The sequence below is a fragment of the Vigna unguiculata genome, chromosome 1 (genome assembly GCF_037176805.1).
Source record: "Vigna unguiculata cultivar grain cowpea cultivar isolate G323 ecotype 2 chromosome 1, ASM3717680v1, whole genome shotgun sequence".
Classification (NCBI taxonomy): domain Eukaryota; kingdom Viridiplantae; phylum Streptophyta; class Magnoliopsida; order Fabales; family Fabaceae; genus Vigna; species Vigna unguiculata.
This window is the reverse complement of record NC_140792.1, coordinates 46,274,618-46,301,222: the sequence shown is the minus strand read 5'-3', so window position 1 is coordinate 46,301,222 and position 26,605 is coordinate 46,274,618. Positions and strand designations below refer to the sequence as shown.

The 26,605-nt window shown below is 31.4% G+C and overlaps 1 protein-coding gene and 2 pseudogenes across 4 annotated transcripts; 1 reads left to right on the top strand and 2 right to left on the bottom strand.

Moving 5' to 3' along the window:
• Positions 1-1,564: 1,564 nt before the first annotated feature.
• Positions 1,565-9,206, bottom strand: SOS4 (pfkB-like carbohydrate kinase family protein). Of its 2 annotated transcripts, XR_014995895.1 has the most exons (14): positions 9,048-9,206; positions 8,833-8,935; positions 8,397-8,490; positions 8,132-8,236; positions 7,559-7,642; positions 7,005-7,078; positions 6,667-6,731; positions 5,143-5,206; positions 4,233-4,298; positions 3,414-3,470; positions 2,653-2,697; positions 2,180-2,234; positions 2,029-2,082; positions 1,730-1,817 (listed from the first exon to the last, which is right to left on the bottom strand). XR_014995895.1 is itself a non-coding variant. In XM_028059858.2 (13 exons), the coding sequence occupies exons 1-13, from the start codon at positions 9,164-9,166 to the stop codon at positions 1,677-1,679; spliced, it is 1,071 nt and encodes a 356-aa protein (XP_027915659.1). In that variant the 5' UTR covers positions 9,167-9,206; the 3' UTR covers positions 1,565-1,676. The 2 variants fall into 2 exon arrangements, 1 of the variants encoding a protein (XP_027915659.1); XM_028059858.2 differs by lacking the exon at positions 2,180-2,234 and having other exon boundaries at positions 1,565-1,817.
• A 9,961-nt stretch (positions 9,207-19,167) lies between these two features.
• LOC114177761 (uncharacterized protein At1g66480-like) lies at positions 19,168-22,586 on the top strand (annotated as a pseudogene). Its single transcript, XR_014995894.1, has 2 exons — positions 19,168-19,991; positions 22,327-22,586. The product of XR_014995894.1 is annotated as an uncharacterized protein At1g66480-like (transcript).
• Positions 22,587-23,002: 416 nt separating this feature from the next.
• LOC114176415 (inositol 1,3,4-trisphosphate 5/6-kinase 4 pseudogene) lies at positions 23,003-25,818 on the bottom strand (annotated as a pseudogene). Its single transcript, XR_014995893.1, has 2 exons — positions 25,682-25,818; positions 23,003-24,575 (listed from the first exon to the last, which is right to left on the bottom strand). The product of XR_014995893.1 is annotated as an inositol 1,3,4-trisphosphate 5/6-kinase 4 pseudogene (transcript).
• Positions 25,819-26,605: the final 787 nt, after the last annotated feature.

The following is a 26,605-nucleotide window of genomic DNA, read 5'->3' as shown; positions in this document are numbered from 1 at the left end:
TACATATTGAAAAAAATAATAAAATTTAAAAAAGATATATCAAAATAAAACTAATACACACTCTAATGATGAAATTGAGATAACGCAATTATGATAAATCGGTATAATACTTTTAACAATGGAAGCTGAGTCAAAATAGCCACAAAGCGGAGTCAAATCACAGTTTTTCAACCATCTCTTACTCCTCCAATCATGGCTGAACTAGTTGGCTTTTCTTTTGTTTTGAGAAAGTCGTGAGCTTACACTAGTGGACCTGGATTCTCTTTTGAGTTATTTTGCTAATTTAGCACTTACAATGGATGAAGGGAGCGTGCTTCATCTAAATAAAACAAACACAGAAAGAAATTATTTTCCAATATCTAGAAACAAGCACTATAAAAAGTGTGGACGACTGATTAAGACGAGTTATTAAAGATTGAGGTTCCACGTCTTGTTACTCTTCCTAGTAAACTTTTTTATTTAATTTCTCACTAAATTTATTTACATTTAATCTGATATGTAGATGTGTGTGTAAGAGTTCGTACTTATTTCTTTCACATACGTCTGTTTTAAAAGTACACATGAACTGTCAAGGAAGCATGAACACAGGAAGAAAAGTATTCCAAAAACTTGAAGGTAAAACTTTTATTTTGTTCTTCTAAAAATGTTTACAGAGATTTCTTTATACAAATTCAGTGTGTAGTTTTTTTTTTTCTTTTTCAAAAACAGGATGAAAGATACTAATGATGCTAGAATGAATATTTAGGCAATCAGAACAGTGTCAGATAACAAAAAACAGAAGATAAGAAAAATATGACACGATAATACCTTTAAAATTCTATTCCTTGTTTGAGTCATTTTCCATTGTGTATCTCCAGGTGTGTGCAAAGTAGATATTAATGCATAAGAGGGGAAAATTGTCACAGACATGATTCCTCCTTCATTGGCGAAAACCACTGGGGAGCTAAATGGATTTTTAATCAGGATGTAAAAAGCTAGATTAAATCATTTTGAAGCACCGCTGTTTTTGGATAATGTCAACAATAGAACCACACAAAATTTCACCATAATTAATGAAAATGGTACATGGGGGAACATACCACCCATATGATAAGACCTCTCAAACATTTTTTTTTTAATTAGAATAATGAAACAACTTATTCTCACTTATAAAACCACAAAGGGACAGGCATCGGAGAATCATCAAGTACACGTAGTCCTCAATCATCTTCTATGGCCAACATACAGAACTATAGTCTGGCATACTCAAAACAATCAACATCCACATGTGATGGAATGATCAATGCATAGGGACAAAGCCAGACATGGTGAATATGGATTCTAATATATATATATATATATATATATATATATATATATATATATATATATATATATATATATATATATATATATATATATATATATATATATATATATATATATATATATATATATATAATGTGTGAATGTGTAATGTCCTAAAAATATGTATAAGAATTTTTAATAGTTAGACTCTATTTCTTTTACTTTCTAATCATCATACTAGTAATTATTAGATTCTAAAACTTTCCCATTTCTAAACTTGATCAATAAAAAACAAATAAATAAACTTTCCTTCTCAATTTATCATAATTCTCTTCATTCTTTAATAATAATACACATTAATACATACATGTCCAAATTAAATCGCAACTTTAGCTGTATATTTCTGCTTTAAAGTTGACTTCTGGGTTGCGAATATCATCCTGGCTTTGAATTAATCTGATCTCTAAACTGGTTGACTGGGAATCATGTCCAGCGTTTTTGTAGTCACTGAGCGTCCTGTGTAGAAGTGCCTGTACATATTGGTGATGCTTGAACGGTTAATTATCCATTAAAAATTGTGGGCTCACTCATCATGTTCTCATGTTGCTCGTAAGAAGTAATATAAATTATTCAAAATATTTTGAATGATAGAAGAACTTTATTAACCCAAAAGTACTAGCAACACAATATCAGAAGTGGAGAAACAATAAGATTAATGACACACATCAAGAAAATAAATACCTGCAAGCTTGACACTGCAAGTTCTGCAGCAATATCAAGGTTGTCTCTGTATTTCTGAAATAAATAAAGATATAAATGAAATTATTAGTAAGATGACACAGGGCTATAAATAGCACACTATAGAGGTGTAGCAGTGTGTAGCGGCTCTTACAGGGTAGTAGCGGACCAAATAGCAGGTGCTATAACGGGTTGATTTCAAAAAATACCTTAGAACAGATACATCAGAGCTTTTCTTCAGTGTTACTTGAGAGATTTTAATTTTCAAAACTATATGTATGTATTAAATGCGAAAACGATATAAAAGACTTTAATTTAGAACATGGGGTATTGATAATACCAATCTTGAAAAGCTTGCATTTAACTTTTGCTGGTGTTTACCCGTGTTTTAAAAACACCTATGTCTTTTTGTTGCTAATTATGAATGCTATTGATTTAGAATAATTTTAATCATTGTTGAAAATATACATTAATATAAACTATAAAAAAAATTCAAAATAGCACTTATCCCCCTATACGATATCTCACTACAGTGTTTTTGGAGCCAGCCGCTACGCACCGCATTCCGGGATTTAAAACATTGGTAATATCAAACTATAGTAATAACTCCCAAGTAAAGGTAAATACATTGCTCCAACCAAGAAGAAGTGCAGTCATGAGATCTCCTGTTCCCTACAAGCATAAGAACATAGTTAAGGTTCTATTCACTGAATGTTGAATCTAAAGAGAATTGGATTAAAGAAATTAAGATAATAAATTTATAAGTTGGTCGTTAGAAAAATTTCTTGAATGAATTTCTTTCCTGTTATCTTTTGGGCTTTGGATAAACTTCTTACTGTCTAAGGAGCACCAGGTTAAAGCGATTAAGAGCAATTAAAGTTTGATGTTCTGTTGGACGTGCCTTTTTGAATGAAGAACCATGTGAACAGTCAAACAAGGCTAGTTTGTTAGATGGGTAATGATGATAAAAGGGTGAAATATTTTGTTGGCTAGTTTGAAGAAGTGTTTACATAGTGTTTTACGGTGAAGATGAGCTCTTAATCACTGCACTCTATTTATCCAAGGAGCATATAGCATACTTCAATGAAGATATAGTTTTTCAAGAGGAAATGTCATCATTGTATTTTACCCTATGGAGGCAAGGAAAAATGATAATTGGAGCTCTACATGCTAATGAAGAAGACACATGTAGCTCAGATATATTTATGGAAATAAATTTATACATTCTTTGATAATCCATAGATTCAGATGCAAAATCATTGGATAGATGCAGAAATTAGCTGTGTTCGACTCCAAATAAAAATTTCCCATTCACATAAGAAATATTGTAAAGATCAATATTGGTAAAAACCATATATAAAAGAAAAGTATTTACAGAATATTCATACCGTAAAATAAGCTGGTATTTTTGGAATCACGATCTTAAATTGTCTGGGAGGCTCTCCCTATCAAAGATAATACAAGTTAGGTTGTCACCATGAGAACAGTATGTAGAATAAAATCATCAACGAATTAATCGTTATTGTAATTTAATAATATTTTATTCAATCCAATAACTTGTATGATTATGCATTGACACATATGACATTATTACTTGAATAGTGTATTACTCTCAAAGTAAAATACATAAGTACTTTTAACAGTACTTGAATAGTGTATTACTCTCAAAGTAAAATACATAAGTACTTTTAACAGGTCCAATATGCATGTACATTGAGTTTTACTTCATCACATTGTTGCAAGCTGCAATGTCATAAAAATGTGGTTTGTCGATCAATTGTCACCTCTAACCACCATAATATGAACTACCTACTCGTTTGGCTACATAATGGCAACACTCAGCTTCATTTGGTTATAACATGAGGTACTAACTGAACCATGCAGCTAAACTATTCACCATTGTTTAGTTGAACCACTCAGGTCAGTTTGCCTTCCAGAAAACTATGGAATTGTGGAAGACAGATTTTTCAAATCACTGCAAATGCTCAAGCCATAAGCAAACAGATTGTGCAAGATAAATATGAAAATTTAGTAAATTTGATCTCTATAACACCTTGTATTTATCTGAAATAAGAAATAAAAATATGATCACCAACAAAAGCATTATAAGCAGCATTTAGTTCACCTTTTTTTGATGACTGCCAATGAGAAATAAGAAATAAAAATATTACCATCAATAAAAGAATTACAAGCAGCAATTAATTCACCTTTTCTTTTTGATGACTGCCAATGAGAAGAAGATTCCCGTCAATATTTATACTTGTAATTATAACCTGAAGAGCAAGTACGTCAATGATTGAGAATAAAAGAGCCAAGACATCAGATATAGACAATTTCTTGGCATTAAAGAAAACGAACGTTAAGCATAGTAGAGATGGGTTAGTTAGATATAAATAGGAGAAGGATAGTAGAGATGAAAATTTGTTGTTATTGTAAACTGAGCATTGGTTATTTGAGAAAGGAGAAATCCGAAATCCATTGAGAAGGAAAAACCCTTGGAGGAGAGATTTCCCTCCTATTTCTTGTTCTTTCATCCTTAAATCTTTTCTACCTATGGAATATAAAGGAGCGGAAAGAATCAACCTATTGATATTGGAACTCATGATTCTTCCAATGGAATTCATAGCTATAGGCAGGAAGAAGCCTTGTCAAATAGGAAATTTATTTCAAGCCTTTTTTTGATTGTTAATATGATATATAAGGACCTCTAAACAAAGAGTATTCGATAAAAGTCCTCCTTTTGTTTTTCTTTCAATTGTTGGTTTGCAACAAATATGTTCTCCTTAAATAGGACATACTTTCCAACAGAGCCAATTAGTGAATCTTTTCTTTACTATTGGAATCAAAAACATCTGAGAACATCTTAAAAGTTAAATGAGAAATCAATTTGCATAACATAGAAAAAGTATAAAACATTTGTGACTAATAGGTTAAAACTCAAAACAGATCTTCTTCGTTATTAAGACAACAGCAAAAGCAATGAACAGGTCGCCCGCATTGATCAAAACAGAAAAGTCTTGACCTCTACAACAAGCCTATGTTGAAAGGAGAAAGTTTACATCAATAGGTTATCCCAAAAAGAAGGGCGTTTTTCAACATACTATAATAGAAGCAAACCTTTGAAGGCCCAGCCGCATGGAGAAGTCTACAGGCCTCCCGACCTTGTGCTTCAGACTGAATCCTATAAGTAGGAAATTTGAGTACTTAGAAGGCAAAACAGATACAATGTGGAGAAGCTCAAATAGAATGCATATGAACTAGACAGATAAAGAAAAATAAAAAACAACTAAAAAACCACAAACTACCTCTGGTTGATGAAAATATGTTAATCACTCAGCAAATAAATAACAAGATAATCTGCAGGTGGGTGTTGGATCTAAACCCAATCATTTCCATGAATGGCAAACTAGAAATATATTTCCAATAATGCTAGCATGCTTTGGTTCATGCCAAAGCAATAACACACACCGGACATTCCTAAAAACTAGGTTTAATTACCTTTTTTATCCTATTATTTATTTATGTTCTTCAATTTGGTCCCTCTATTAATAAAAGGTTTAATCAAGTCTTTCACTTTTAAAAATGCAACAGTGTAACCCTTTAAAAATTCAACTAAATCTCTCAATTTTTAAAAATGCAACAATGTGACTCTTTTGTTGGTTGAAAATTGAAATTATCATCATTCGATTTATAAACTATCACTATGCACTGGTTATTAATTGTACGTCTTAAAATATTATTAAACATTTTATTAACAGTGGGATCAAATTGAATAAAATAAATTATGAGACTAAAAAAGTAATTAAGACTTAAAGCTACCAAGATTTTTACCTCAATAGAGGCATATCCATACCCCGCACAAACAAAATGCATCAATATGTATGAGAAAAACCCATGGATAATAATAATGAGGCCAACTCCCCGCTTTCCCCCTAACTATAAAGGTTTTATTATCCTTTTAGTTCCAATATTTATTTATTTTATTCAATTTGGTCTCACTATGAATAAAATATTCAATCAAATCCCTCACTTAAAAAAAGGTAACAATGTGACTACTTTCCATCCAATTAGCAGTAAATACGTTAAAAGATAAATGTTGACAGTTTTAATTCATGCATTCATAAAATTTATAACCAACAACCAACGAATAGCGAAAATTTATAATATTAACATTGTCAATTCCAATACATGAAAGAGTCACATTGTTGCATTTTTAACAAATTGAGAGACTTGATTAAACCTTGAAAGGGATACATAGTTGCATTTTGAAAATCGAGGAACCAAATTGAACAAAATAAATAAATATTAGAATCAAAAAGGTATCTAATTATAAAGAAAAAATAGAGGAAACGAACATTTGTAACTCAAAATGAATCCTTCTCAAGAAGCAAATCAATAGTAGTATCGATATCATACAGCCCCATATGAACACCAAATAACTTCATTCTGAGTTTTTGTCCATAACTTAATCTCAAAAACATCAATCTTTTACTCCCAAAACTTAGTCAAGAGCTTTTTGTATTGAACAGAAAAAGAAACCAAATCGGTGTGCTATCATCTATACACCAGGGAAAGAAAACCAAAAAAAAGGAATCACTAGAACAGAAAAAAATTATGCAATATTAATTCTTATATAAATACCTGAAACCTGTCAGTAGTTCTGCCTCAAACTGGTTGGGAGTCAACATTGAAGCCACCGGAACAACCTGCCAAAATATGTGTTACTCAGATGCTAAAACTAGGAATATACTTTTCAAATTAAAAATGGGATACATGAAAGGGAAGTATGTCTGTATCATCCAATAAAAATAGGAACCTGTTAACTAAGTAATTATATAATTTAAAACTATAAGTGAAGGAATACAATAGTTCAATTGAATAAGTTTATGTATTTCTAGTTTGTTATACTGTATATGACTACATAGTATAAATTATTTTTACTTCACACCTGCAGAAATATCTTTATAGAACAGTCATACCTTCTCACGATAGACTGATACAAGCTCTTGGGGAACATAAAGCTTTCCTTCATCACCCATCACTGGATCACATACTGACAAGGAAGTACAACTTTATTAAATGCAGATGTACATATATACATATTCTCTAAAAAGAAATAAAAAGTAAAATAAATGCTTAAGGTTCAAGTGCCCAACACCAAAAAAGGAAAAACATTGAAATCATATTCCCTATGCTTCAATTACACTTAAAAATCATTGACAAAACAACATTGTCCATATGGAACACAAACTTTAGTTGAGACTTAAAAAAGCATATTCCCTGTTGGCCACAGCAGGATGTAAGTTTTCTCTTCAATCTCTCCATGTATGTCTAAAGACTTAAATTATGTTTTTTCTTGGTCCTTCTAGTAATATCTAATTATTCATAAAGGCTAGGTCAATATAACATGGCCTGAAGTTAAAAGTAAAGCTGAAAATGATAAAAGAAATCAAAACATTGTACAAGGCCAGATATGATGATCAGCGAAACTTTATCTGAATATCAAACAATCCCATATCTTCAATATTCTCACCATAGATAAGCTCTGGGTTTATTGACCGAAGTTTGTTGACGACTTGCAATACAGTGTTTAGAAAAGACTCTGAACCAATATAACCTGAAATTGAAATAGGGAACAGAATAAAATTGCATCAAATTGACAGGATAGTGATTAAAGACAACTGAAAATATTGTAGTTGTTCACAAAAGTATATCATAGATATCATAACAATTAGAATTTTTAAAAGAGGAAAGATTGCAGAATGACTCAACAATAATACAGAATAACGATTTTGAAAGAGAGAAACTTGTCAACAAAAAAACAGAAGAATAAATTAACAAGAACACAAGAATTCAGTGATACAAAAGAATACAACACTTAATGGATACTCAATGAATAATTTAATATACTTTGAATGAGAAAAATTGAAGCATTTCAGCAAGAGCAACAAAATGTTGAAGAAACACATCGTCTAAGAAGTATAGACTGCTGCATATTGTGGCAAAACTTGAATCAGCGGTCTGCTTTACCTACTTAATATAGCGTTCATGAGGTAAATGACATACAGTTCACAATCTAAAGTACAAAGGGCAATATTTATAGTACCTGTTAACAAGTGAGTATAGAACAATAACTCATTTCCTTCAAGGCCTTCTATTAGTTCCCAGAGTTCTTGTCCATTCAAGACCTGCCCCTTAAACGTCGGATATCCTGCATTATAATCCTCAAATGTATCAAACCATAACTGCAGTATTACTTTGACAAGTATAGCGTATCACACCTAAACTTGTTCAAATTGACAAATGGCATCACACCATATATCAGGCCTCGGTCTTGAGAGACTAAAACAAAAATCAAAGACTCGGCTTGCCTGTATGATTAGAAAACTGCACGGAGTTAATTGGATCCACATCGTAGCCCAGTAGTTGCAGAGGGAAGACAGCCGATTTATTGCCAACATACCCCTAAGAATGATAAACAAGCAGCCACGATGTCAAGGTAAGTACTTAGCAAGCTGCATTGAACTGACAATGACATTCAATTCATTATTAATACCAATTACCAAAGGCATAGTTGCATCGAATTTTACTACCAATGAGAAGAAACCAAGAATTCCATTTTTCTCAATCCAAAACATCATGCATGTTAAGATACACCAACCTTATAAGAACAGCTGAATGCAATGATTTCACTATAGGCAACAATACAGGCTAATATTCTTCATTCTACAAACAGTCGGTGACATCATCAACGAACATTAAATGTATTAAAGAAGCAATCGAGGAGTAACCGCTGAAGAGAAAAACCTGAACGGTGTGAGATTGAATGCTGAGAACTCGACCGGTGTCGGAGGGAAGAGCAAGGGAGAGGATTGGAGGCGCCATGTAGGAATTCGTGGAGTTTCTTGCCCTTGAAATTGAGAGAGAAGAAAATGGAAATCGGTCAAAGAAGATGAAAATCGGAATGGAAAGCGAGTGCGGCGAGGTTGAGAAAGTTGAGAGTTGTGTCAGAGTAATTTTACCAGAAAATGCGAGTTTCTCGGGAAAATCTGAAGTTGGATTGGTGTGAGAGCAGCGAAGGCTTTAACAGCATGGAGCAGTGTTCAACGCTAAGCCAGCCAACTCCTCCGTCCACATTCATTCGTTCATTCTTTCATATTATAATCGAATATTATGAAATTAAAAATCAAATAGACGACTACGATGATACTTTTTATATATTATTTTTGTATTACCAAAGTGCCTCCTCACCAAAACGGAGAGATTCCACATTTTCTCACGTAACCAAATACTCTAATCTACTATAGGGCTTGTTTTTAAATGAAAATACTATAATTTTGGTTAAATAAAAGTGACAAAATTGTAGAATCCAATTCAACCCACATGTTAGAAAAATAGTACAAGTTAGGTTTAAATTGCTCTGAGAGTAAGTTTTCATTTCAGCTTAACTTTACTTTAATTGGATTATTACTTGAGTTAGGTTTGCTTATAACACAGTTTTCACCAAAATTAACAAAATAATTGCAGCCTGCAAAATAAATAAAAAATAAAGTGTTAAAATGTAACTGATTAATAAGTTCATCAAAATAATTAAAATACATTTGAAATAATTAGCACCGATGAGTTCTCACGATCACAAATAACTCTTAATTCAGTCTCTTATCTCACAAAAGCCATCAACTAAAAAATATATATCGAATTAAAATTATTTCAAAATGAAAAGCTACCTGCACTTTTTTAGATATCTTTTAAAAATAAGATCGTAACGAAGTTTCACTCTTTAAACAAATAATAAAATATTGAATGAGTTGGAACACTATTAAGTTTGACAAATTAAAAGAAAAAGATAAAAGATGTAATTGATGTTTGTGTATTTCGTTGAAAGGTAAAAGAAATAACAACTAAACACTTAATTTTAGTTTTAATGTTAAAAAATAAAATAAATCGATATTTCTTAAAAAAAGTTTGTAACTAAATTCACTTTGATGAAAATATTTTACGGGATTTAATCATGTTTCTAGAAGAAAAAAAAAATTATCTCTTCTCCTTTTCTTTATATTTTTCCTATTTTCTTGTCTTGTTTCTTTTACCTTATTTTTCTTCTTCAATGTCTCCTGAACTTTTTTTATTTCTTAAAGATAAAAATATGGAATAATTATATTTAAGTTTGAAAGTTCCTTTTTGAGTTTAATTATAAATATTTCTAAAACTTGAGATTTTGTTTCACACGTAATAGAAAACGGACACTGACCAAAACATGGCAAACAATCTGTGGTAGGTGGAAAGTACTACTTCCCAATTCAGATTTGGATCATTATCATGTAGAAACTTGATTGAATAAAAGACTTTGGGTGCAGTACGTGAAATGCATTTGAATAAAAAAAAAGTCAATTAACTAATTATTTTATTATTTTTATCCAAAAACAGAGTTCAATCAACACTTTTTCTCCTAAACTAAATTAAAATATATATTTTAAGTTCACTGTAATACATTTATTGAATAAAAATGTTACGAACAATTATATAATTCTAAACAAACTCTACTAAACCCTCTAACACTAATGATTAGGACTGTGTATGGTTTATTTTGAAAAAAAAAAAACAAATTGCTTTATAATATGCCAAATCAATTAGCCCACGCATTTTTACGAAAGTGGTTCATTTTTTTTTCTTGCTTTGATTTGATTGGCCTATCTATTACCAATTCTTATGTATAGTTTAGTTTGCATAATTTAGTTCAATATATATTTGAGTTAAAAATAGAGCTGTCAAAATGGGTTAAAATCTGCGAGTCAATCCGGTTCACCACGGGTTTAGGTTGGGTTGGGTTGAATTTTTTTTACAAATTTCAATACGGGTTGATTTTTGACCCGGCTCATCTAGAACCTGACTCATCCGGGTTGAACCCGTGGTGAGCCGGATTGACTCACCAACCCGCAGATAAAAGGGTCACACAAGTGTTTTTTTATTAAGTTGGGTTTTACATTTGAGTCATGTTAGGTTGTTTTTTTCTAGCCAACACATAAATAATTTGTATTTTTATTTTAATTTTTATTTAAATTATATTAAAGTTTATTTAGATTTTAATTAGAATTATAATTTAGTTTTGACTGAAAAATAAATAAATATTTTATCGTTTTGAAAATTTAAAATACATTATAGAGGTAAAATAACATTAAATAATTAAGATTTTCAAATTTATCTTTTATGAGAGAAAAAGACAAAAGAAAAAAAATTAGGTTATTTTTCATTTAATGTATTTTCGGCCTACATTCAGATTCTCACCATAGATCAGAAATTTCCAAATCATTGGCACGTGAAAGACCGGTTTATATCTATATATGTATGTACCTATATTTATACCCAAGGACACGTTGAAATTTGTTGATGACTTATTTTTAGTACCTATTGTTTCTAGCATTATAGAATCACATTCCCTGTTTAAATTTCAGATCTAATGACCGACGTATGATATTAGATAGACTTAGAATATCTTTGAAAAAAACATTTTAAAAATACTTTTAATAGAGAAAAAATCTCTTTAACTTTAGTAAGAATATCGGAATCTAAATTTTACCTTTTGAAATGCTCATTACTGAATAAAAGAAGGTAGCTATTTTTTTATTTGTTTTATAAAATGTATCTGAACAAGGAACCACCATTCAAATCAATGTTATCGCAAATGCTAGCTAAATTGGACCAATAGGTGAAAAATGGCGTTTATTTAAGTAAGGAATTGATAGTATAACATAGGTCCAATAATGAAAACTATATAAACAGAATCCTTGATTCACCCACCAAACCAGTTAATAAACATGTCTGTAACTATGAACATACATTGGCGACGCAGAAAAATCGTTAATAAATCAAGGTTAGATTAGATACCATCATCGCTTTGTGATTGTGACAAAAAAAAATACAGATAAATTTATTACCAAGTTAAAATTAATTTATGCATAAGTTAAGAGATGACATTAAAATATTTTATAATATATATAAATGAATTAGTATAAACTAATTTAAATTTTATTTTTTCTAAATTTATCTCCTAAAAATGTTTTTAGTAGGAGTTCGGCGTAAATATGACAATTAACCGTTTTATACATTGAAGCCCATGATCTTATCTGCAAACTAGGCGCATATGTCATATGAATTCAATTTCTTTTTTCACCCCATGTTTTCTTTTGTACTCCCAAAAAGGAAAACTCCCACCATACCTTTAAAAGATTATTTTCTCGGATAGTGCAATTCAAGAGTTATTAACAATTTTTGTCAGATGGCATAACTAAAAGTTTTCTTTTTGACTTATAAATAATTTAAAAATATTTTTATAGAAAATAGGAATATATATATATATAAATCTTAACTAATATATATATATATATATATATATATATATAAATCTTAACTAATACACTTACGATCGATCGAAGGTTTATTAAGACTCTGAACTAGAACTTCTCAACTTGGAAATTAACCTATATATATAGTAGGTGTTGAGGATACCTTGACTTATGAAGAGGCAAAGATACCTCAACTTCCTTATAGACGTAGACACTGTGGCCTATATTTACAAATTTGTCAATATTTTCGATTAATCGTTTACATTTTGAGAGGTTATTGTACATATATAGACCTAGAACACCTTGGCTTGCACCAAGTCATCGATTATATTACAAATCCATATAAACAATATGATAAATCGTAGAAGGATTAAAGATAAATAAATATATTTGAAAATTTTAAAATGAGATAATTCTATGAACCTCAAGCCCAACGAGCATGACTCATGAGGTACTATATATATGTTTACGAGATAAGTCGATGCTATCATTACTATAATCTTACTATCTTAATGTCAGTAACTGACCTTAGCGTCAATGTATATTTGTAGGTTCTCACAACCTTTATTAAAAGACAACATCATGACACCTATGATAAAAAAAATACTTATTTATCTAAACAATCTAATTACACAACTAATATTTGTACAATTCTATAATATTATGCTCATACATATTTCAATTATATATTATATATCTTAAATTTCCATGGTTTCAATAAGCTATATATGAGTCATATAAATTTTTATGTACGGGTATGATGGTAAAAGAGAGCTCTTAGGTACACTTATACTGATAAAATTTATAACTATGGAATGATGAAATATATTCCTGTTTCTAAGATAAATATAACCTTATTCAGTATATTAAAAGATAGAGATGATAATTCCGCCTCTCAAATTTCTACAAGTCTCACATTTTTTGACTTTATCTTTTGTATTAATATCTATAATAAATGGTGATGTGTAAATAGAAAAAGATTAATTTAATATTTGAGGATAAGAGGAACGTCCCCTAACCATTTAAAGTTGGACTTGGACAACTTTGTTATAAATTGTGATGCAACATTGGGCATTGAACAGAAAACTAAAATAAAGGATATGACACAACATTTATGTGAATTGAATATTGATTGTTACCCAAATTATTAATGCTGTGCTCTTACTAAACCCGAAGAAAAATTGGCTTAGCCGTTAACTGATTCAAAGTTGAAGCAATATGAAATGAACCAACATTTTGGAGACCATTTAATTTGGTCATTTTCATATGAGCGTTGGGAAGATTATTATAATAATAACAATGTGTTACTCATAAGAAGGTCATAATCCACCTTTGCTGCACGTCATTCTTGCCATCAGCTGCAAAATTCTGACCATAATTCATGTAAGTCATTTAATTTGTGAGGCTTTAATGGATCCAAACAAGGAAGAGGGAAATTTTAAAAATCATTAAATGTTACTGAATATTAAATTCCATTATTCAAAATTATAAAAATGAAAAAGATGAATAAAAATAGAACAATGTTCAGTTCTATTTTGTATCTTCTGTACTTTATTGGTTTGAGGCTTTCTGCCTAAAGTCTGGTTTGGTTTAAGTTTCTCTTCTTTTTGTAAGACTTTGGCCCGTTCCCTAAAAGTAAACACAAAATAAGATAATTTAGGAATTTTTTAATACTGATATTTTAACATGTTATATAAAATAAATTTTATTGTGCTTTAGATTTACAAAAAAAAAAAAAAACTTAATATTGTGATATAAATTTACTTTCAATCTACTGACAAATTTTCTAAAAAAATTAAATTAAATTTAGCTATTTACACATAAGTTAAGGTAAGAGGGTTATTTTTACTGAACTAATTATATATGGATTTATTTTAGAGCGAGAGTAATCAAATGAAATTTGAATAACTAGGTTTATGATTATAGTTTGGAATTTTGATGATTTTATATACGAGATGAAGTGTTGGAAAGTCATTTCTATTTTAGATCTAATATATTATTTGAGTTGTCCTAGTAGTAATGTTTGAACTTTATTGAATGTTGTTTTAAACTTTGTTCTTGTTCCTGCAGAGAACAAATAAGATATGTCAGACACAAGTACTACCTTACTCTGGTCCGCAATCTCCTCAGTAGGTTTTCTCCCAGCTGATACATGTCACCTACAGATATTTCAGTGTAATCGGTTTGGACCCGAGGGGTTACCTGCAGAAGAGACTCTGAAGCTCAAGTCAGCAAAATCTCTTAGAAAGTCAAATCTTGTGATTAGGAGAATAATAAATGCGTACCTTTAATTCGTGGGGTCTATGCATATTTATAAAATATTAATTATGTCTGACCACGTCATGGGTTGGGCCCCTGTTTGGATTGTAGATGGGCCTTGGCCCTAGCCCAGGTCCCTTAGTTCGATTATTGTGGGCCTTATGAATCTTACAGAAATGTTCTGATTTAGCCAAGTCCTTGCTTAGTTTCCTAGAGTTAACGGCCTAGGCCGGTTACTCTTTAGTGGCTTAGGCCGCTGTTGTTCTTTTAGTGTGTTCGGTCGATGTTGCTCCTTAGCGGCTTAGGCCGGATACTTTGATTCACCTTAGCGTGTGTATGGTGATTGTTATTATTTACATACTTGGTGGTTACGCGGATAAGTTTTATAGTTATTATTCGGCTAGGCCGGCTAGGTGTGGTATACCAGTCCCCCAACCTTTGCCGATATAGTTATGACAGTAAAAGATGACAAGTGTTGGCGTTTTTAGCTAGACCGGCTAGGTGTGGTACAGTTCTCAATTTGAGTTAAAATGGGTTTCATATGAAATTTGTGTAAGGAATATTTGCATCAAGGTATGATTAACTTGTTAAGAAAGTATTGTTAATAGAATGAATTGTTAGCTATGTTGTTGAAGTTCTTGCCTTTTTTTTTTTTACATTTTCATTTAAGTCAAAATGTGAGTGAGTCAAATATATACATTTCCACCAAGGCAAGAAGACACTTTTTGTTCAAGAAAAAAAAAAATGTGAGTGAGAGAGTTCCACCTTATTTCTATTGTGCATCTCGATCAAGTGACACTTTTTGAATGTGGGTTTAATTGCTTAATATGATAATGTAATGTGATTTATTTTCATGTTGGATACATATAAATAGTCAGTAGAATATTCTATGAACAATTCTCCCATGTTAGTATATGGTTACTTTAATCATTTCAAGGAATGTAGTGATATTATGAATTTGAATGAAGTTAATTATCTTGATTTAATTGTTATTAAAATATGAATAATATATAAACTGGATTCAATTGAGGCCACAAACTTGGTACAATATGTGAATTCTTATTTTAGTGTATCTATAAAGTATACACTAATCTATGATATAATAAAAATATATTTTATAGTGGTTTAAATCATATATAGATTAAGACATCGTTAATTACTAACTTTTAATTTTAAATAATTTTTTATAATAAAAAAATCATTTTTTAGTTTTATTATTATAATAACTATTTTTTAAAATTTAAATAATTATTAGTATACAAGAATTATTTACTCAATTATCATTTTAGTAACTATTTTTTCAAATTTAAATAATTATTCACAATAAAAAAATTATTTACACAATATTACTCATAATATTTTTGAAATAAGGTTACGCAGATTATGAACTTTGATATTTCAATTTTATTTTTTATTTTTATCTATAGTTTATACCTATAACTATACATACATTTTGTTTTTTAATTTTATCATTTTAATTGTATATAATTTTATAAATCAATTATTAAATTCAACCAATTCCCTTTCCTCGCTATTTACATATTCAATGATGAAGTTTGATCGGATGTATTTTAAAGATTGGTTCAAATTATAACTTGTTGTTCATAGAACGGTCAAAATGGGTTATAACCCGCGAGCCAATCCGACTCATCACGGATTCGGGTCGGATTGAAAAAAAAATTACAAATTTCAGTACGGGTTAAAAATGAACCCAATCCATTAAGAACCCGGCTCATTCGGGTTGAACCCGTGATGAGCCGGGTTGAACCCGTGATGAGCCGGGTTGGTTCACCAACCCGCCAATAAATTTTAAATATTTAATATATATATATATATATATATATATATATATATATATATATATATATATATATATATATATATATATATATATATATATTGTAGATGGGGATAAAGAAGATGTTTCAAGAGATGAAAATGTTGTGGATTTATTCATTCAAGATTCTAATACTATAGTTTGATAAGTGACAATAATTTTGATGTTAGATAGTAATTTATATTTTTGTGATTTTGGTTTGTATTTGGAGTTTAACATAATTTGGAATTTTATTTGGATTGTATTGAAGTTTATTTAGATTTTTAATCGGAATTATAATTTAGTTTTCTTGAGATTGAAGAAAAAAAATTATGTTTTTTTTTAGAATTAAGTGAGTCAGTGAGCCAACCCGGTGGTGGGTCGGGTCGGTTCTAATTTTGTTGGCTCGCTAATAAGTGAGTCGGGTTGAGTTGACCAACTAAGTGGTCAACCTGTCGTGGGCCGAGCCGGATTAGGTCGGATGACCCGTTTTGACAGCTCTAGTTGTTCATGCTAATTGGATTTAATCTTATATTTTCGTAAAATATTTTGTATTAGTGATATTTGTTAATTTAATAGATAATATTTGGTATAAGACGATATTACACTTATGATGATATTATTTTCTTAAAATAATCTCATTTACAGATATATTTATATTATTTATAATACTTAAACCATATATCATGTTATAAGGTTAGATCAACTCGTTACGGCTTCATATGTTTTTAGTGCCGACAGAACTATAGAGAGAAAATAAACTTACTTTAATCTATACCTTGTTCATCCTATAGTGCATGGAATATTTGTTAATTTGTATTCATAAAAAGCATTTTATGGAGAAGATGTGAAGTGGGTCATGTTCCTACCTATCCCATCTCCCTTTCACAAATTTCACAATTTCATGTGCTCCTCTGAATTTTTGTCTTAGACTTCAACTTTTATAGCTTTCCACATATATTTTTCTCACCTTTATCAATGACTACACACTATAAAATGAACGTTAAAAGGTATAGCATTGAGGTTAGGTTGAGGTTTGGTCCAAGCTATAAGCCTCCATGTCCCTACTCAGGTTTCTTTGGTACATATTTTTCAGTCTTGTTGAAATGAACGTAGCTGGTAGGTTTTAGTTTGTTGAAATAGGGATGTTCCAATATTAAAACCTAAACAAGTTCATGTTTCTTCTAACTGAAAACTATTTCAGCTAAAGACGGGTAAATCTGCAGAAAGCTTTGGGTATTTTTGAAAAGCTTGTTTTGAAAAGCTTTTAGTCCATTAATGCATAGGAACTTACCGTGATTTCGGACAACAATTAGTATTTAAACATCTGAGTTACTTTAATATTGTTTCATGTGTGTCTTATTCATTCGACCTAGTTGCTTAGTAGAAGACTAGTTGTAACTACAGACATAAGAGTAGTTGTTTGGTGAGATTACTTCAGATTTGTCTCTAGACTTGGATGTCTGGTTACCAATTTGGTCAAAGGTTCGGTTTTCACTATAGTTCGAGCCTTCCAGCATCATAGCAGCTACATTTTTTATAAGCATAATTTCTTGTTCATCATTGGTTTCGAAACATTTAGTTAATATGGTTAAACCAATGAAGTTTTACAAAGAAAAAACGATTTTGCTGGTATCACGTCAATGTTAAATATAAAGCACCTACTCTTAATGTTACCATATTATATTTGCTCATTATTAATCAATACAAGTGAGTTGATACCTTAAATTACACCACAAAAATGAAGGCTGCGGTGTGAACTTTGCTGACAGAAAGTATACAGAAACTGATGAAAGTTAAAGAGAGAAAAACTGTTTTTAATTTGAAAGTCTAAATTGGACAGAACCATTTAATGTAAGTGTGACTGTGTGAGCACCTTTATTTATGAAACAGACGTATATTTCTTAATAAAAGTTGGAAAGAAAAGTTGAAAATGTAAAAAGGCCTCTATAGCGCCTTATCCCTTTCAAAAGTTGCCTAGCATGCCACTGGTCATGCAACATATATACGTAGTTCTGTGATCGAAGAAGTACTCTATATATGTCAAAATTAAGTAAGTTTATTGAGAAAAAAATTTCTTGAAATAATATATTCTGAAAATTAATGATTGCTTGAGTGCATCATCATCGTAGATTTCATTATTAAATAATATTAAAACAACAAAAGATGTAAGGCCGATGAAGATCAAAGGTTTCAACAATTTAATGTACGCTAGAATGGGTATAAGAAGAAATATTAGTTATACAGCATTAATGGTAGTTAAAAAACTATATACTGAAGTTGTTTTCTTCGAAGTGATCTAGACAAAATCATATATGCAACATAGGTCACTTTTTTTTAATGGAAAGACAAGAGTTTAAGATTTGAAGTTTGGCTAAGCTCCACATCTTCAAGGAAAAAATCTTTAACGAATTAGTTTACGGAAGCAGGTTGATTATAAATAAATGATCAACTACTTAATTCTCATACAATTAATACGTTTTTAAATAAAGACTTTTAAGATTTAGAAACGTTAGAGTTTTGCTGAATTTGAGCGAGTCAGATAAATTCAGGGAACGAAACAAAACTATTTAACTATTTTTTTCATTCTCACTAATAAGAAAAACTGTGAATCATAGTTTAAAAAAAGTGAAGTCGTTGGTGATGAATGAGGTGAATTAAAAATGTGGTCCCATGTATAACCATGGAAGTGAAATTAAACCCCACCAAACTTAACTTTGTTCCCCGTTAATTGTATCAATGGTTTCACACCACTATTATAGATGAACCCTCTCTTCCCTTATTTGTATGGAATCTCTACCAAAATTCCACTAATTCACACACACAAACACAAACCTCGTAATTTGTCAACTTCTTATATTAATTGGAGCAACACAACCTATTTATGATACCAATATAAAGAGCAAAAGAAGCAGCACCGCCACCACCCTTTGTGGAAATTAATCACAAACAAATTCCAATCAAAGAAAAGTGAAGGAAAATCGATGGGGAACGCTATGGGGAGTAAAAGAGCAAAGGTGATGAAAATAGATGGTGAAACGTTCAAGCTGAAGACTCCGGCCAGAGCAAACGACATCGTTAAAGACTACCCCGGTCACGTTCTGCTGGACTCTCAAGCGGTAAAAAACTTCGGGCCTCGGGCCAAGCCCTTGGAGCCCGACCACGAGCTCAAGCCCAAGAAGCTTTAGTTCTTGGTGGAGTTACCCAAGGTTCGGCCCGAGCCACTGACGAGGAGGGTGCGATCAAGTGGGATCCGTGGCATGAACGCCAAGGATAGGCTTGATTTCTTGATGCTGTCGAAACGCTCCGTTTCGGACCTCGCCGTGGTGAAGCATGGGCCGGGCCCAGACACTAGTAGTGGGCCCACGAGGGTGAGAATGAGGGTGCCCAAGGCCCAGTTGGAGAGGCTCATGGAGGAGAGCCACGACGGGGGTGAGGTGGCGGAGAAGATCTTAAGTTTGTACATGGGGAACAATGCCGCCGCCGTGGACGGTGGCGCATCGGTGGTGGAGGCCCAAAAGGAGCTTCGCAATCGGAAAGCACAAAGGGTATGTTGTGTTTGTTTAATTTTGTTCGATTATTTTAATGTTGTCAATTGTGTTCTCCAATCTTTGACATTTTGTTTGAATGTTTTGCTTGGTATAGACGTGCACTAAAATTTTGTTGCGTACATACACACACATGATCCTATCTTGAGTGAATTTCGCAAAATAATTTATCTCAACATTCATTTAACATAATAATGGTTTTTTATTACATGAAGATTCATATCGTATATTTGATCAGAATAGGATCAAGGTTGTTGTGTTTGATTCGACCTACTTTTAATTATGTAATAGTTTTATTTTATATTTAAAACTTATATTTAAATGGAAAGTTCATGAATACATTCCCAACCAATTCTAAGAATTGGACTAAAGAATATCGTAAATACAAGAATTAGAAGAAAGAAATAGAAGGGGTGGAATAATTCCGAACATGTAAAGTCTGTTTGTTATATGTTTTTTTTTTACTGTACAGATCTTACTATTATTTAGTTTTTGTATCATTGAGTTTTTCATAGTTTTTTTCCCTTTTGAAGAAAGAAAATATTACAATGAATTGGATTAAATATTACCCAAAATACGTATTAATGAAAAAAAAGTACAATTTTAATGCTCATTTTAGTAAACTTGAGAGACCCTTAAAAACCACACATAACTAAGTAGACGATGCAAGTTCGATTTTCAGCGCTTGTTGATGTTTTTAATAATCATAAATCATTCAAAATATTTTAAAGAAGTGGCAATAAAAGTTAATAAATTGTTAATAAATTATTATGCATGATAAATAACTTGTAGTTATATTGGCAGTATATTCCAACTGACTTTTCAATTTTTTATTAACTGATGTGATATCTTAGATTGAGTTGTTCTGTTTTATCTTAATAATCACAAATTTTGTGATTCATCATTCCAAATTGCCGTTTTTCTAGTTGACCACCTGAAAGATGATATATATCGATAAAAATGAAATTTTAATGTTAAGTTTTGACATTTTCTAACTCAAGAATAAAAATAGCGGCAAACCAAAAATGTAGACAGAGATATCTTGTGAACGAAAACACAGTTGAGATAAATTAGACTTTAATTTTTATGAGTACAAATTATAGTTAATGATAGAGTAGCAATCAACTTTAGCTTGCTGATGCTAATGATAGTGTTTGGGAAAATAAAATTATATTGCAAGTTTTAACTTCTGAGGATGATGCATTCAGTCATGACTTGGGTGTTTCACGTTGTTTACGAGATTTTCTTTTCTTCTTATTTTTGTTTTTTCTCTTTTGGTTGTTCTGTGGTTTCTTCTCAAGTTATCTTACATGGTGAGTAACATGCCCTCGCCCTATTATTCTAAGTTCTCATTCATTTTTGACCATCCAATCCAAAGATGCAAATATTTACAAGTCAAACGTGTGATAGCATCAGCAGTCGGTGTTTGTTTTAATGACTTTTTTTTTTTCAAAAGTTAAATCACACTTGTGCATTAAACTAAAACATGTTACATAAATTATTCTTCAAATAATGGTTTTACCACAGAATGATGCAATGAAAACTAAAACTCATACCAGCTTGGTAAGAGTGAAACCATTAAAAGTCGCATGTTTACATTTTCATACCAAAAAACGATTAAAAAAATTTCACTCAAATTTGTCAGACTTTTTTTTCAGTAAAAATTAGTCAGCAATCATATTTCTCACTTATAACATTTAAAAGAAATGCAATTTGTTAATGATAATTATCTTGGTATTTTCTAACTTTTGAATATTACTTTTAATACAAAGCACCTTTCAACAATTGTATTCATAGTAATGATTATGCAGATAAGAGTTTTGAAAGTAAAGGGTATATACGCGCTAAACTAAAATGGCACTTCATCCATTACATTTAGAAGCAACTTTATATATATATATATATATATATATATATATATATATATATATATATATATATATATATATTTGTGATATAAAGTCTACTGTGGTTTTGGATTTTTACACTTGGTAGCACTTTCTGCATCATTGTCTCCCATAATTCATGAGGGTAATAGTTAGCATGCCAAAATGTCAACATTGTCAGTTTGTCAGCAACTATGACCAGAAATGTAGCACTAGGAATCATTATAAGTATCCTAGTTTACTAGTTGTCTGTAGCAACTCGATGAAATGTGTTGCTTGAATGTCTTTGGAAGTTGAAACCCAAGTTGGCAAGAAAAAAGTGTAGAAAGTTTCATGGTCTTAAATTCGCCTAGGATATTTGTATCTTTGTTCACACATATTAATTAGTTAATTGTAACTCTTCAGGGAATAGAGTTAATGTTCTTCATTTGATTTCTTTTGTTCTTCAGAAGAAGGTGAGTTTCAGTCCAGTAGAACATGGAGAAATTCACGAGGAATCAGCAGCACCTCAAAAGTCACTTGTCTATACTAGCCCTTCCAGATAGTCATTTATGCAGAAGCAAGCCATTATTTGTATGTTAAATGCTTCTGCTTCTGTAACAATTTAGTTTTGTTCTAAAATCTGTAGCCTATATACATAGACATAGACATGTCTATACATTTATAGATTAACAGTGCTAATATCAGATGTAATTTTCCCCCCACTGTAGTCAAATCTGGAAATGTATTTTCTAGAGACATGTGCTTCTTTAAATGTTTTCCTTGAAATTTTGGTCTCTACCTTCTTAAATTTACGAATTTGATCCCTCCACTATGTTGATTATGTAATGTTAGACCATTTATTAATAATGTTTCATTTAAAATATTAAAATTTATTTTAACAGATGAACTAAAGTTTCACAATTAAAATAATAGGAGATCAAATTCGAAAAAATATGGAGAAGAAAATTTGTAAAATCGAGAAACTAAGAAATCAAAAGTGAAATTAAGTATTTCTTAACCCACAGAATCAAAAGTTAAAGTGCCAATAATCATACCCAAAGCTTTCTTGCAAAGTTATATAACATCAAACAGCAGAAGAAACATTAGACTGCATCATTCGTAACAAGTGTAAGTATTCCAAACTTCAAACAAGAAATAACGAGTTATTCAATCTCATTTCAGCTTGATATGATCGATTGGTCTGATGCAATCATTGACATTATTCCGTGTCAAATAGTCACAAAGTTCAAACAGATAGTTATTTAGACATCCTACAGTCAAACTTATTTCTAATGGCCTCCCAGAAAGCAGGAATAGCGATGTCATCAGGAACTTCCTTAAATGATGGGAGATAGTTTACATCCACAATTACATGGTCATGAGTACCTTCCTGAATCACAACATCAAAACCAAAGATGGTAAGATGAAGCCTTCTCCTAAGCCAATTTGCAGCATCTGTAACCAACTTAAGGTCAATAGACTCATTACTTGTGATACTGTCAGCAGTGGGCATAGATTTTAAGCTATCAAACAGAAGAGGTTTGTGCTCATCACCATTAGATGATTTCATCAAAATATCGGAATTTGGTATTGACTTCTTGACAGCATAGAAAATCTTTTCACCCAAGACATAAAATTTGTACAAAGTGGATGAATGATCCACATATTCCTGAATAATAGCCGGAGGAGGAACACTTAAATTCTTAAAATCATCAACCCTGAAAACAATTGCCATCTTATGTGCATCACTGACACCACAAGCAACTTTAGGTTTCACTATGCATGGAAGAGACAATCTAGCTTCAGATAGTCCAGTTGCAAAATCAAATTCATCAAAGTTATCAACCTTACTAAAATGAGCCCCTCTGATGAGACATTTGCCTTCAGTGTTCAGTTCTACCAAGCCAAGTAGAACTTGTTGAATTTCTAGCCTATCCAACAATGGATAGACGTAACTCAGTGGATCAATCACACAGATATCCTGGTGCTGATCCAAATATTTCTGCAATGCTCGCATGTTCTGTGTAAAAGTAGGTTTATCGTCTTCAATAGATAATATTTCATCAGTAGCTTTGTGGAGAACTATGTCAACATCCTTCAGCTGAGATGATAGAGACAAATTGGATGTGAGAGGCACGAACATCAACCCCTGTTGAGTAGGACACAAAGGAAATGCACCCCTCTTTGCAAAGTCTTCCACACGCGAAGGCTTCATTGTGTAACCCACAGTCACAGCATTGGTTCCGATTAATTTCTTATTTATGCGGCATATGGTCAATGGCAACTCTTCTAAGCTCTCAATCTGATGTATATTAGGATCGTGACATGAACTTTCGCCTCCAACATTCAGAACAACAATAAGCCAATTATAGCGGTTTAACTTAGGTGAGAACTCCTTATTAGAAATCAGATAAATAACACTGCCTTCATCGGTGTTACTCCATCCAGGCTTAGCCTCACTTGCAGAGTCATTTAAGGCAAAGCAATCAAGTGAGTACAGATCAGCAGTTCTTTTAAGAATACTCACCTTGTCGTCCAGAAGACCCGAGTCATAAGCAATTCCGCAATGGATTTTGGACAGGAAGAGTATGCGGGTGAGAGACTCAGCTCCTGGTCGTAGAGTGGATGCAGTTTGATCATCACCACTTTCAGCCAAGAGTACTGATTCATCCAATATCACCCCCCTCACAACACCCATCTGAAAGTGGTTGCAGAACTACCAAAACAAAAAAACAAACTATAGTTATTACAAGGTTAAAAACATAGAAAGTGGAAAAGTGTGACGTAGTTATTTCACCAAATAAGCAATGTACAAATATATGTAAATTTTAGAATCAATCTATTGAATTAGCTTCACAAAGACGAACACCATCAAACCACCCTAACTTCCATGTTTAATATAACCAATTTCCTATAAATGCAAAGTTAAATGTCAAGTACAGCCACATCTCACTCAGTTTCCTTTTCATCAGAAAATGAGGAAACATCCTGCTTACTGATAGATTACTATAACAAAGAATTCTTCCAAAACAAAAAATCAACTGCTCCTGTATTAATCCTTCATCGGAAAGGACAATTTCTGTTTCCCTTTTTCAAATATGTCTAATCTTTATCTATGGTTCTCAAGAAACAATGCAAGCAAAGTAGTACAAATGATGATCAATGTCAAATGTCTGTCCTAGAGAAGTGGTTCCAACTGACTTCTGAACACCAATAGCACTTGTACTTTTACACCATGCAGAGCTCGCCCTCCAATCTTAGTTAACTCAACCTTTCATACATAACTTTATAAATCCCATGTCATGATGCACTATAACAGGACATAAAATGGCTTGGTGTAGAGTGTGGACCATTAAATGCAATAACACATCTTCTATGAGATTCTCAACCCAAGACCAACATAGCCAGAAGTTATAATTCATCCAAATAAATAGTAGAAAAATCCTATTTTCCAGATTCCAAGCTTCACAAAACCTATTCATTTTCACCACGACATGAGTAATTCCACAATATGTTTCATTACTTACTCTTCATTTCAATTTAATGTCCAAACCGTTCTAAAAAATAATACCGTTTCCTCAAATTGGTAAATACCAAGTTTCTATTTTTGACGATTGATGCAACTTCTAGCAAAAATTCTCACAGATTTTCTGTACACTGTGAAACTGGGTGCGTGAAATCGACCAAAACGAACATTTGAAAAATAAAAGCAAAACAAAGTTTGGAACTGAGCAAGAACAGATGAAGCAAACGCAATGTAAAATTAGAAAATCCAAACATGCAGGCAAAATTGGAAAAATGAGGAAAAGAAGAACCACGCACCTGGTACAAAGATGTTCTCCCTCCCTCTGATTTGAGAGAATTGGTTCCCCAATTCCTAATTGGAAGCTTAATTGAAGGTAGACGAAAATGGATGCATTCTCAGATCAGAAGTTTCAAACTTTAATATGTGAACGTGTTTGCAGAAGACAGAAGAAGCAAGGAAAACCAAACAACACTGAACTCTTCAAAGCAAAAAGGAAAGCGGCTTCATCAGACGTACCTGGTTTTAAAACAACAATCATAAAGTCTTCAGAAATTTTCCTATATTCTTTTTCAACTATAAAAATAGCTATTATTATAATCATATAACGGATATCTGCGAATAAAAACTGCAACGGATAGAGAATGGATATTAAAAATGATACCCGCTATCCGTAGGTATGGGTATTTTTAATACCTGCATGTTAGCGGGGCGGGTATGATATCCGTACCCGTAAATACCCATACCCGCTAAACTTTAATTCAGAAAAATTATTACCCCACAAATGAGTCAAAACATTATGAGTCTTCATTATATTAGTAAAAACTTTAATTCAGAAAATTTATATATATATATATATATATATATATATATTAATATTAGTAAAAACATTACGAGTCTTCATTCAATAATGGTGGTCAGATTCTTATTCCACAAATGAGTAAATTACTTCCATATACTGTGGAGGCATTGATGTGTCTCTAAGACCGGTTATGGTCCAATATGGAAGGTAATGAAATTAACATTTTTACTTATATATTTTAATTAAGTGATTGTTAGAAATTTTACTGAACTACTTATGTTTTAAGACTTTTCTAGATTAAAATTGGACAACATGAAACTTTATACAATGTTGGAAGAGGTGGATATTGATGAAGTTAGTAATTTCTTTAATATTTTATTCAAAAATAAACTACAATATAAATTGGTAGTGATTTTTTATT

Coding starts and splice junctions, on each gene's coding strand:
- SOS4 (XM_028059858.2), bottom strand. CDS start 9,166: ATGAATGTGGACGGAGGAGTTGGCTGGCTTAGCGTTGAACACTGCTCC. Junction 8,936..9,047: donor CGAGAAACTCGCATTTTCTG/GTAAAATTACTC, acceptor CTCAATTTCAAG/GGCAAGAAACTCCACGAATT. Junction 2,083..2,652: donor TTCTTCTTGGTTGGAGCAAT/GTATTTACCTTT, acceptor TATTTATTTCAG/AAATACAGAGACAACCTTGA.